The 10772-nt window shown below is 36.7% G+C and overlaps 2 protein-coding genes across 4 annotated transcripts; both read left to right on the top strand.

Moving 5' to 3' along the window:
• On the top strand, positions 1-4973 carry LOC110791256 (uncharacterized). 3 transcript variants are annotated; one of them, XM_021996010.2, is made up of 8 exons: positions 2-305; positions 400-473; positions 1505-1585; positions 2134-2218; positions 2593-2690; positions 2872-2959; positions 3606-3954; positions 4657-4973. In XM_021996010.2, exons 1-8 carry the CDS (start codon positions 33-35, stop codon positions 4908-4910), a joined length of 1302 nt encoding a protein of 433 aa, XP_021851702.1. In that variant the 5' UTR covers positions 2-32; the 3' UTR covers positions 4911-4973. The 3 variants fall into 3 exon arrangements, with proteins under 3 accessions (XP_021851704.1, XP_021851702.1, XP_056693613.1); XM_056837635.1 differs by having other exon boundaries at positions 171-305; positions 392-473; XM_021996012.2 differs by lacking the exon at positions 1505-1585 and having other exon boundaries at positions 1-305.
• A 474-nt stretch (positions 4974-5447) lies between these two features.
• Positions 5448-10772, top strand: LOC110791255 (rhodanese-like domain-containing protein 4, chloroplastic). Its single transcript, XM_021996009.2, has 8 exons — positions 5448-7134; positions 7966-8068; positions 8177-8251; positions 9202-9279; positions 9371-9445; positions 9763-9843; positions 9961-10347; positions 10443-10772. The coding sequence occupies exons 1-8, from the start codon at positions 6506-6508 to the stop codon at positions 10488-10490; spliced, it is 1476 nt and encodes a 491-aa protein (XP_021851701.1). The 5' UTR covers positions 5448-6505; the 3' UTR covers positions 10491-10772.

Genomic DNA, 10772 nt, shown 5'->3' with positions numbered 1-10772 from the left:
AATAATCTCAGATTTTCCGATGAAAATACCCGATGGCAAAGAAACAACTAAAACCCGACTCGATTCGACATCGGAACCGAGTCGAATCGTCAACTCGCCAACCTAAACCCTCAAACTCCTCTTCCAAGAACCTCCATGGCAGCAATAACCGCCGTATCTTCGCCATTATCGCTGTCGTCTTCATCGCGTCTTCTGCCGTATCTATACTTGTGTACCGCCGTGTCAAACACCTCTCTCCACCATCATTATCTGTACATCAGCGAGGTCTTGTGAAAGAAGATGTCACTTTCCAGGAGATCCTCTCTGTAAATTATACCTCCTAATAATTTTAATTGCTGCTATTCTTCGATTATTTTTCTTCGAAATTGTGATTATTTGGCTCAATTTTAAGCAATGCAGGAGAATTCTAGGGTTTCCGAGAATATCAGCCAACGGCATTTCACAAATTCCGTCTTGGCCTACATTACGCCTTGGTAAATAATTTTTTCTCTTTTTCCCTTGTTCCATTCATACAATCGTGGCTTTATTGTTTAAATTTCATACTGTAAAATAGACTGAATTTCGAATTTTGATCTTTTATCATGAACTGTGAATCTGTGATGGATTCATCACCATTTAAATTGTACTTCGGAGGGGAGCGTGGTAATTTAGGGTTTTGCTTGGTCATGAACGGCTTAAGTAAAGACACTAGCGGCCCGTTTGATAGCCGGCCATAAATGATGGCAATGGAAATGAATTTATATGTAAATTTGTAAGGAAAATCGATATTCATTCCCATGGTAATGCTAGTTCACTCAAAATTATCCTTTCTTTATAAATTTCATTACCATCCATTACCATTTGGGAGTGGTATTAGGTGGTAATGCAAATGATGAAAAATATCAAGTCTGAGACAAAATTTCATTACCATGGACATCATGATGTTATTTTCTTGTCAAATAACAATTAGATTTATTCTCATTCCCACCATTTATTACCGGCTACCAAACGAGCCGTAGCACGGTAGAAGTCATGAAAGACATTGGAATTTTTGCAGTATTGGTTTAGTTATGGCTCTGTATGTGTTTCTCCTTGGACATATTCTATATGGAAGAGCTAATTCTGAAAGCTAGCTCAAAGAGCCAAAGAGATATGGACCTCAGTGCTTGTTTTCGTTGTGTTTAACTAGTCTGTGGAAGATCCTAACCCCAAAATTATCAATTGCAAATTTGCACTAGGACTAAGCACTGTAACGTTCCACACTATGCTTTGCACGGTTAGAGCCGTCATGCACTAATTTGCTTTAGACCTATTTTCTAGCCCCTGGTTACCACTGTAATTCAGGCATCTCCATCCATGTACGAGGTCAATGAGGACATGGAGAGGCTCTGATTAGCATTTGTGCCTATTGAAGTATTGATGCAGGTCTGTAGGAGAACACTAGATCAAAGGGAGAATGGGGCTTTTATTTTTCAATCTAACCAGGCTCTAATACTAATAGGTCCAACCCAATCAAATTGTGCAGGAATGCAGCAGGTTATGATTTAGCAAAGAGGTTCTGCCCCAAGTTTACACATCTATCCCCTGTATGGTACAATCTTAAGACGTACGCCGTAGTAAATTCATTTCGCAAATTCCAAGCTAGCATGTTTTCTTATACTCATTACTCAGTAGATGAAAATTTCTGTTCTTCCCCCACCCTCTCTTGTTCGTTCTATAATTCCTTTGGGTGCACAAAAAACTATTTTATTTTTATTTTCATGTCATTTCATTCCTCTGTAATAGTTCTTGTACAAGCTTGTTTAAATTTCCATCTGCTTTCAGATTATTGTCTCTTGTAAGGTGGATTGTCTTGGTTTTTCTGCACGAGGGCAGAAAAAAAAACAGATTTTCTCTCCTTTTTTCTTTTTACTAGGGTCATTTCAGGCTAAAACTTCTTCTCTTTATCCTCATATAATGTCAAATAGAGATGATCACTTTTTGTGTTTGTTTATCTAGTATCTACATTCTCCTGTATTGCATTTGTTTTATTGTTGTCGTTTTCTCTGTCCATGTTTCTGGGAAAGGTGAAGGAGAAAGAGCGAAAAATTTCAAGTATTCTTGTTGACAAAGTTTTTATATGTATTTTAAACTTTTTTGTATACATGTGGTCAGTGAAGGGACAAAATTAGCTTTGGAGGGAAGACACAATGCTGACACAGAATGGTTGTCTGAGCTGAGACTGAGAGGAAATGCTCAGGTAAAGGAATGCCGATAAATTTATTGTACTAGGATGAAAATTTCATATTGCAGAAGTTTTACTATCATGAATCCGAATAAGTTTCTGCATGTCACTCTGTCCTTGCTGCTTTGAAGGTGGATTTGTTTAACACTTCTGAACGTGTTTCTGCATGTCACTTCTTCTATGCAGCATAACATATTAGCATGCCTTTCAGTGTGAGGTTTAATAACTTAAAGTGTGCCTTATGCAATTGTAATGAAATTGAAGAAGGCATGTATTGTTTGCCTTCGTCTTTGTGAGTAGATTCGCTTCCCGCTTTCCAATCTTCAGTGGATTATCAAAGTTATAGAGTGATCTGTTTTCTTGAATAAACTGTTACTTCTGATGTGTAGGTTTTACCAAGAGTGGTCCTTGAAGCAGTGCCAAAGGACTTGCTCAGGAACAAGAAACAAAGAGACAAAGCAATTAACCTTCTTCTAAAAGAGTGCAAGTAAGCATGTGAAAACTGTTCTTTCTAAGATTTAATTTTCAGCTTTGTTATTTGGTTTGGAAGGAAATAAAAAAAGAGTACTATATATAGGAATATTGGTGCTGATGAGTGTGTTAAATGTTGTGCACTATAATAATTCTTTGGTGCACCGTCATATCTCATTGTTTTTTTTATTGCACAGGGATATGGGCTATGATGGTCTTGTCTTAGAATCTTGGTCAAGATGGGCTGCTGATGGTGTTCTCTATGATGCTTCTTTGCGAAAAATGGTAATTTAGGACTTCTGTTCTTTGGACTGTCCAAGTAGAGCTTACTGCTAATCTATTTTATTTATGTTGTGATTGATTTCCAATTCCTATCCCTCAAATTTACTTGTCATAGTTAATTCTGTTAGATGCCTACAACTCAGAAAAGAGTAACTCTTTATTCAGACCTTTCACCTTTGTTTCTTGGACACGTAGGTGCTCTTAAATAGGAAATTTCTCACTAGTCACTAGGTTCTTGAGACTGATGGTGATCCTGGAAGTCTCATTGCTGTAGTGCATTGAGTTTGTGGGTTTTCGGAACAAGCCCTATTGCTTACTGATTTGGAAAATCAGGGTTAATTTTCTGTTGAATATGACCATGAGGCATTGACTGTTAACATTCAGTGAAATCTTCCACATTGAAACTTGAAAGTAAGGTGGTGGGATATGCCATTGCTTTGCTCCCTCCTATCCAATCGTAATTCATTTAAGCTGCTGATTTATTTGTTAGGGTTTTATCACATTTATTCAAGGAAACCCATGCCAGTCACACAAGAAGCACACATTAGTTTTCCAGCAAATTTGTTACGGTGCATGAACAAAAATGAGACCACTTCTATGTCATAGATCTCTTCTGCTGTTCTCCTTAGTTTTGCTCTGGGACTTGCAGGCACTACAATTTGTAAAGCAACTTGGAGATTCCCTGCACAATTTCAGGTCGCAAAGGAATGGTCAACCACTGCAGCTAGTGTATGTCATAGGTCCTCCATATTCACAGTCTGGGAAACTTCAAGCTCATGATTTTGGACCAGAAGATCTGAAAACTCTCAGTGACTCTGTAGATGGTTTTTCACTAATGACCTATGACTATTCAAGTCCTTATAGTCCTGGTCCTAATGCACCATTGACTTGGGTGCATTCCACGATAAAACTTCTCCTTGGTGACGGTGGTAAGAGCCTCGCCAACAAGATATTTGTTGGAATCAATTTCTATGGGAACAATTACATACTAGCTGAAGGTACGCTGTTTTTATCTTCTCATCTTTTTTAATAACATTTAATGAACAAACTGTAGGGATTTTTTTTCACAAATTCAAGGACTTTAAATGCTAAGGAAGGGGAAGCATCATGTTCCCTATGCATTCCGTTTATAGACATACTTGATTTTTTCTTGAAAATTCTTAGCTTACTTGTTGTCTTTCCTCCGGAGTATGAATATTTGTTTTGAGGGTGTGTGTGACCAAGGCTCCGTTTGGTAGGGTGTAAAACGTTTTAATGGAAAACGACTTTCCCCTCTTCAATCATTTTATGTTTTTTGATTTGGCAAGGGATGAAAAACAATTTTCAATAACTCCCTCAAAGGTGGAAAAACCTTTTCCATTTGAAAGGGAGTGAACCACTTTTCCATCTTTCCTCCTTACATCCCACTCCCTTCTTCCCCTCAATCTTCACCATCTTCTCCCATTTTCTTTTAAGGAACCAAACAAAGGAAAACTAGTTTGGAATTGTGTTCTCCCTTAGAAAATGTTTTCCATGGAAAATCATTTTGCACTGAAAACGTTTTACACCAAACCAAACGGAGCCTAACCGTAGAAGAAGCAATTCTGTGAAGCACTCTGCTAATTTAGCTTGGCATTTTCTCAAGCACTGAGTACATTTAGTTAAGGTCTATTAGTTTCTTTAGAGCACAAGATCCTTTTGACAGCTGTCTCGATTTATAGGTGGTGGTGCTCAAGCAATTACGGGCAGGGACTATCTCTCTCTAGTGGACCGATACAAACCCATGATGAGGTGGAAAAAGGACTTTGCAGAGCATTTCTTCTTGTACTCTGATGATCAGCATCGTGAACATGCAGTTTTCTATCCTACTTTGATGTCCATAGCAGAGCGACTAGAGGAAGCACGTTCATGGGGGGCAGGCATCTCTATCTGGGAAATAGGCCAAGGACTAGATTATTTCTTTGATCTTCTATAGGCACATTTCTTATTTGCAGAATTCTAATTAGCGGGTAATATGATTATTTTTACTTGGATCAAACCCAGTCTTTCACTTAAATTTACCATCTCACCCATCTTTTTGCGAGGGAGAGTCTGGTGTGTTAGCCTAGTTATTGCGTTGTTTGTTAAGTGGTTTTTAGGATGCAACAGGCTCGACCTAAGCTCACTGAAAACATTACAGAGTTGGATAGAGTAGAAAAGGTTGGTACTCCAATATCTGGTCATTAAACAGTTAAACTTGTGAACTTAAATTTGTGAATGAACTTGTATTTGTGCACTAAAATTTTTGAACTGCCGTCTGTAGTTCTGTGATGTGTTTGCACTGAAATCTCTTTTGTGAAATAAAAAGACTATAAAGGGCTAGAATCACCAACATTTTCTTTGATGTTTTGAAATAAAGACTGTATTCAGGTTATTTTAGGACCTCTTTGTCTGAGGAATTTGGCTGAATGGAGTTCCGTAGTACAAATTTTATTTGGCAGAAAAAAATCATTTGCAAAGCGGTGATTCCAAATGTATGATTGTTATTGATGAACAGTGTAAATCACATGGTATAATTGTAAACAAATGCAGAGTAGATTTTTAAGATATACTCCGTATTTTTAAACTCAATTCATGTAAGAACAAATTTTGTTTATATAAGTTTAAAATTTATTTCTTTACGCTCAAATTTTATTCATTTTATTCACTTTTTTGTTTTATTTTTATTTTTATTGCCGGTTCAATAACGAAAATGCCATGTATTATTATTTGCACTATTTACAAATCTCAGTTATTGATAAATACATTTCCTTGCAAAAGTGACAATGTTGGTAAAACTTCTTCGCCAATACTGGTAATTTTAATTAAAAAACATAAAAATCTTCTCTAATAAGCACAATACTGTTTTAGTAGTTTTGTACTTCAGAGTGGCAGAGTGCTTCTTATCTAATACAGTAAGAAATAACATTAAGGCATTAACATTGTTGCAATAAGTTTTACCTTCTGTTTTGGTGAACAATTGATACTATTACGTTGGAGTTATTAATTTCAGTGTGTTGAGTTATTTATCAGACCAGATTAGATCAGATTAGAATGTTATCAATCTCCGAAAGAATCAAAACTAATACTCCGTGGTGCTAGTACAAAAGATTTGGAAATTAAGTAGCAAGTAGTACAAAAGAAATGGTTGTTTTGGACTTTTCGGCCTGTACTGAATGTAACTTTAGTACTGTTGGTTGAGCTTCAGCTCTAGTATTTTCCCAGAATTTCTAAAATATTCTTCATAAATCATATATACTCCATAATTGTCATCCACACAATCATACTACTATTTCACGAGAAGACAATCAGCAACATCATCCTTTTTTCATGCCACGTGTCACCCATCTGGTGGACAACCAATGATCTTGCCGCCATGTCAGCACCCTCCACCCCAGCCAAAAGATTTTGCATTCTGTGAAGCCAATTCTTTTGGCTTGCAACAAAGATAGCTTAGCTTCTTAACTTTTATCTTTCATGGTGAATTCGTTTATTCCTCAAAAAATAAAAATATATTATAAATAAAATTGTGAGCCTCCAAAAATTTCTGCAATGGAGGCCCTCAATGCAGTAAGATTGAAGCCAATATGCGGTGTTCCTGATCAAAGAGGAATACCCAGAAAAATTCCACAAATCCCAACACTTCCATCTCTTAAATTCCCACAAATTACAATCAACCCACCAAAATTTACAGAGGATTTTGCAAGAAAATTTCATGGAAGTTTACTGCTTTTGGCTTCTTCTGCTTTCAGTGCTAACTTTGCTGGTGCTCTGACATATGAAGAAGCATTAGAGCAATCAGTAAATGCAGATGTTGGGGCTGAATTTGATGCAGGAAGTGTTGTTGAAACAATTGTCCAAAACCCACTAATTATAGCTGGTGGAGTTGCTGTAATTGCAGTTCCCTTGGTTTTATCCCAAGTTTTTGGGAGCAAGCCTAAGCCTTTTGGTGTTCAATCTGCTAAAATTGCATATGCTAAGATTGGTGAAGAACCTAATGCTCAGCTTCTTGATATAAGATCTTTGAAGGAGTCGAGGGAAGTTGGTAGTCCTGATATTCGAGGATTGAAGAAGAAGGCGGTATCCATTGTGTATAGAGGTGAAGATAAGCCTGGATTCTTGCAAAAGTTGTCTTTGAAGTTCAAGGATCCTGAAAACACTACTTTGTATATCCTAGACAAGTGAGTACCCTTAATGTTTTTATTTTTATTTAGTTTTTCTTTCTTTAATTTTTTTGGTTTGAACTTTGTTTCACCCTGTGTGTATGATTACTGTGTTGTGAGTGATAAACAAGCTAGGATTATAGTTTGATGATTAGATTGGCTTTAGTGTTTGTGATACATTGTTTGATGAGTTTGATTACAGTTTTTAGGGCCATTTGAACATTGTTAAGTTTCCATAAACATCAGCATTATCAGCATTTGGAGGAGGGAAGATATACATAGCCTTACCTCACTGAAACAGACTGGGTGTTTCTTGTTGAATCTTATCTGCAACAACTGTCTACTACTTGTACATTGTTACCATTTTCTACTGAAATTTTCTCAGCCATGCAAATTTGAATATTTCATGAACATGATCTTATCAACTAACAGAATTCTGTATGTTAATTCATTTGATTGTCCGAGTTCCATCAAACATAGCAAATTCTAGTGAAATATGACGATTAGTGAAAGACATACATAGCCTTACCACTGGTCTTTTATAAAAAATCAACACAGAATTACAGTAACTGTCAGCCACTTAGTTGTAGAGAATTAGATGCACTAACATAATGTACCTTGAACATCTGAAGTTATCATGTGCTAGTTTTGAATTTGTTTTGTCATTTTGGCTCGAAATTCTTTTTCCTAGTATGTTCTTCGTCAATGATCATGTAAACTGTAAAGACGTAAAGTGATCTCTTAAACTGATAACAGGATTCTTTTTCAAGTCCTCCCTCAGAAATGTTTGTAAGATTTTATTTTTGCTTTGATGTTTTCTACTTTTCTTTATGTGATACGTACTGTCAGATTCGATGGGAACTCTGAGTTAGTAGCGGAGTTGGTGACTGCAAATGGTTTCAAATCTGCTTATGCTATCAAAGATGGAGCAGAGGGACCTCGGGGATGGATGGTTTGTTACTTTTCAAAAGCTATAGTAGTTCTTTTGTCTTTTGAGTTTAAATGTAAATACTTCAATTCTCACTTTTTGGACTAATGAGATGAAGTTGCTGCATTGCAGAATAGCAAACTCCCTTGGATTCTACCAAAGAAAACATTCAGCCTTGATTTTAGTGCTTTGACAGAAGCATTTGGTGTATGTTTCTTGGATCTTCTATGAATGTGTATGAGATATGTTTTATTGCTTATAGACTCACTCAATTGAAACTGAACTAAAAGAAAAATATGGCTATTAGAATTACAATTTACAGGAAATTGCCTGCTTTTGTAGCTCCAAAATTTCATTGGTTCGGAACTTCCATTACCATTCACAATGGATGGATACAAATAGTCACTTTATGAGCTAGAAGATTGCTAATATATACTCGTACTTCCTCAGTCCCTGAATTCTTCACATTTTCTTTTCGCGATTTTCACTCTTCAAGAGTAATCTATCCACATGATGTGTAAAATATTTTTAAGCAATATATACCATCTAAGTTGATGGATAAACTTTGACATGAGAGTCTTGTCTTAAAGACCTTTTTTTTCATACGCCATGTCAGCATTTTACTATTATTAAATAATTAAATTATTGTTAAGGCTCCTTAATATTCAATCAAATTTAACACTTCACCTTTCAAACTTATTTAAGACTTGTATATTTATGCACCATATATTTATTTTATTATTTATTCAACTCATACAAGGGTAAGGTTGCGTATGTCCGACCTTCCCTTACCCCGTTTTTTGCGGGAGCCTCTTTGAGGCAATGGGGTAATGATAATGAATAAAGGATTCAACTCATACAAGGAGTCTTAAGTTGAGTTTTAGTTTTTCAAGACTCAATTTTAGACTTTGTCAAGACTCATCCACTTCAATGGTACAAATTCCTTTGTCTAATCTTAAGACTAGGTGAGTCATGTGCCATGTCTGCACAACTCAAGTCTTAAAACTAAGGGTTGGTCATGTTCTAAGTGTGAAGAAAAGTTAAGGACTGAGGGAAACCTTTATGAGTTGAATGACCAACTTGTTCTTCACTTTTTTTTTTATCAAAACTTGTTTATCTTTGCCTTTTAACGAATTCAAGGAGTTTCTGAAATGCAGGAGAGTGCCGATGGATTACCAGTACTAGGGATTGGTGCAGCTGCAGCTGCTGGATTTGGTTTGTTGGCTTTTACAGAGGTTAAGCCTATTTAATTATTCACTTCAACATTAGAGACTCACAGTCTTATTATATTACAAGTATTTATTCATCTTTGGTTTTCCTTTTCAGATGGAAACCCTTCTCCAACTGCTAGGCTCTGCAGCAATTGTTCAGCTACTTAGCAAGAAGCTTTTATTCGCAGAGGTAAGTCAACGGAATTCTATTGGACATTTTAGACATTAATTACGTACTATCATGGAAGTATAGAACATTATACTAAACTAAGAGTTGCATATTTTCAAATTCATCTTTTGACATTATTAAGCTATATGTTTCCTATTTTCAACTTCATCTAAACTCATTGAGACTTGTTTCTTACTTATTTTGTGAATTGAACTTGGATAGCCTTATATAGTAGGCTTTCTATTGTGGATATGATTTATGGGAAATCTGAATAACTGCATCTCCATGTACAAGTATTTAACAATGTTTGATTTTGCTTACCGTGATTTTCTTTACAGGATAGAAAGCAAACATTGGGTCAACTTGATGAATTCTTGAACACCAAGGTTGCTCCAAATGAGCTCGTTTCAGATATAAAGGTCGGTCACTGTCAGTCACATATAGGTCTTCTATAATTTATATATTTCCAAAATGAATGGGGATTTGGCAGATTTATGTCTCTGATGTTCATGTTTCATTTTCAATACTCGTCGCAGAAAATAGGAACTGCCCTTCTACCAATAACTGTGAATGACAAGGCACTTCCAGCACCTGAAGAGGCAGCCCCTGTTGCTGTTGCTGAAAACAGTTTCCAGAAAACTGAATCTGTACCTGCACAACCTGCCCCCGAACCACAAACAGAAGCAGAAGCACCTGCACAACCTGCCCCCGAACCACTAGCAGAAGCAGAAGCAGAAGCACCTGCACCCGAACCACTAGCAGAAGCAGAAGCACCTGCACCCGAACCACTAGCAGAAGCAGAAGCACCTGCACAACCTGCACCCGAACCACTAGCAGAAGCACCTGCACCAGAAATCAGCTCCACACCCCAGAAAGAAGTTAATACAGCATCACATCAAAGGCCGCTTTCACCATACGCTGCAGTAATTATCTTCCCTTTTCTTTTCTTTCTTTTCTTACTTCTTCTTTGAGGAAATGTTGAACTAGTTTTGATTTTTACCCTTGATTCTTTTTGCAGTATCCAGATCTCAAGCCTCCAACTTCCCCTTGTCCCTCACAACCTTGAGATTTACGTTGGAGCTATTCGAGGATCATTTTGTTAATTTGTGTCATCTACATGAAACTACATGAGTAAATTGAGCTTACTATGGGGCATGCATGCAAGCTAGAGAAACTTGGCTATCTCCCTTTTATAGGTCAGAAAATCTGTACTAGTCGTTTGCAAGTTACCCTGCAAATTGAGTCTTTTTGTTTCCTCTTCACAGAATTGGTAGCTCAATAAACTAAGTATATAATTAGGCTTTTGAAGCCATCAATGCGGCCAACAAAGACATTGCTTTCAACAAAA

This window comes from Spinacia oleracea, chromosome 2 (genome assembly GCF_020520425.1).
Source record: "Spinacia oleracea cultivar Varoflay chromosome 2, BTI_SOV_V1, whole genome shotgun sequence".
NCBI lineage: Eukaryota > Viridiplantae > Streptophyta > Magnoliopsida > Caryophyllales > Amaranthaceae > Spinacia > Spinacia oleracea.
The sequence above is the reverse complement of the archived record's forward strand: the minus strand, read 5'-3'. Positions and strand labels throughout refer to the sequence as shown.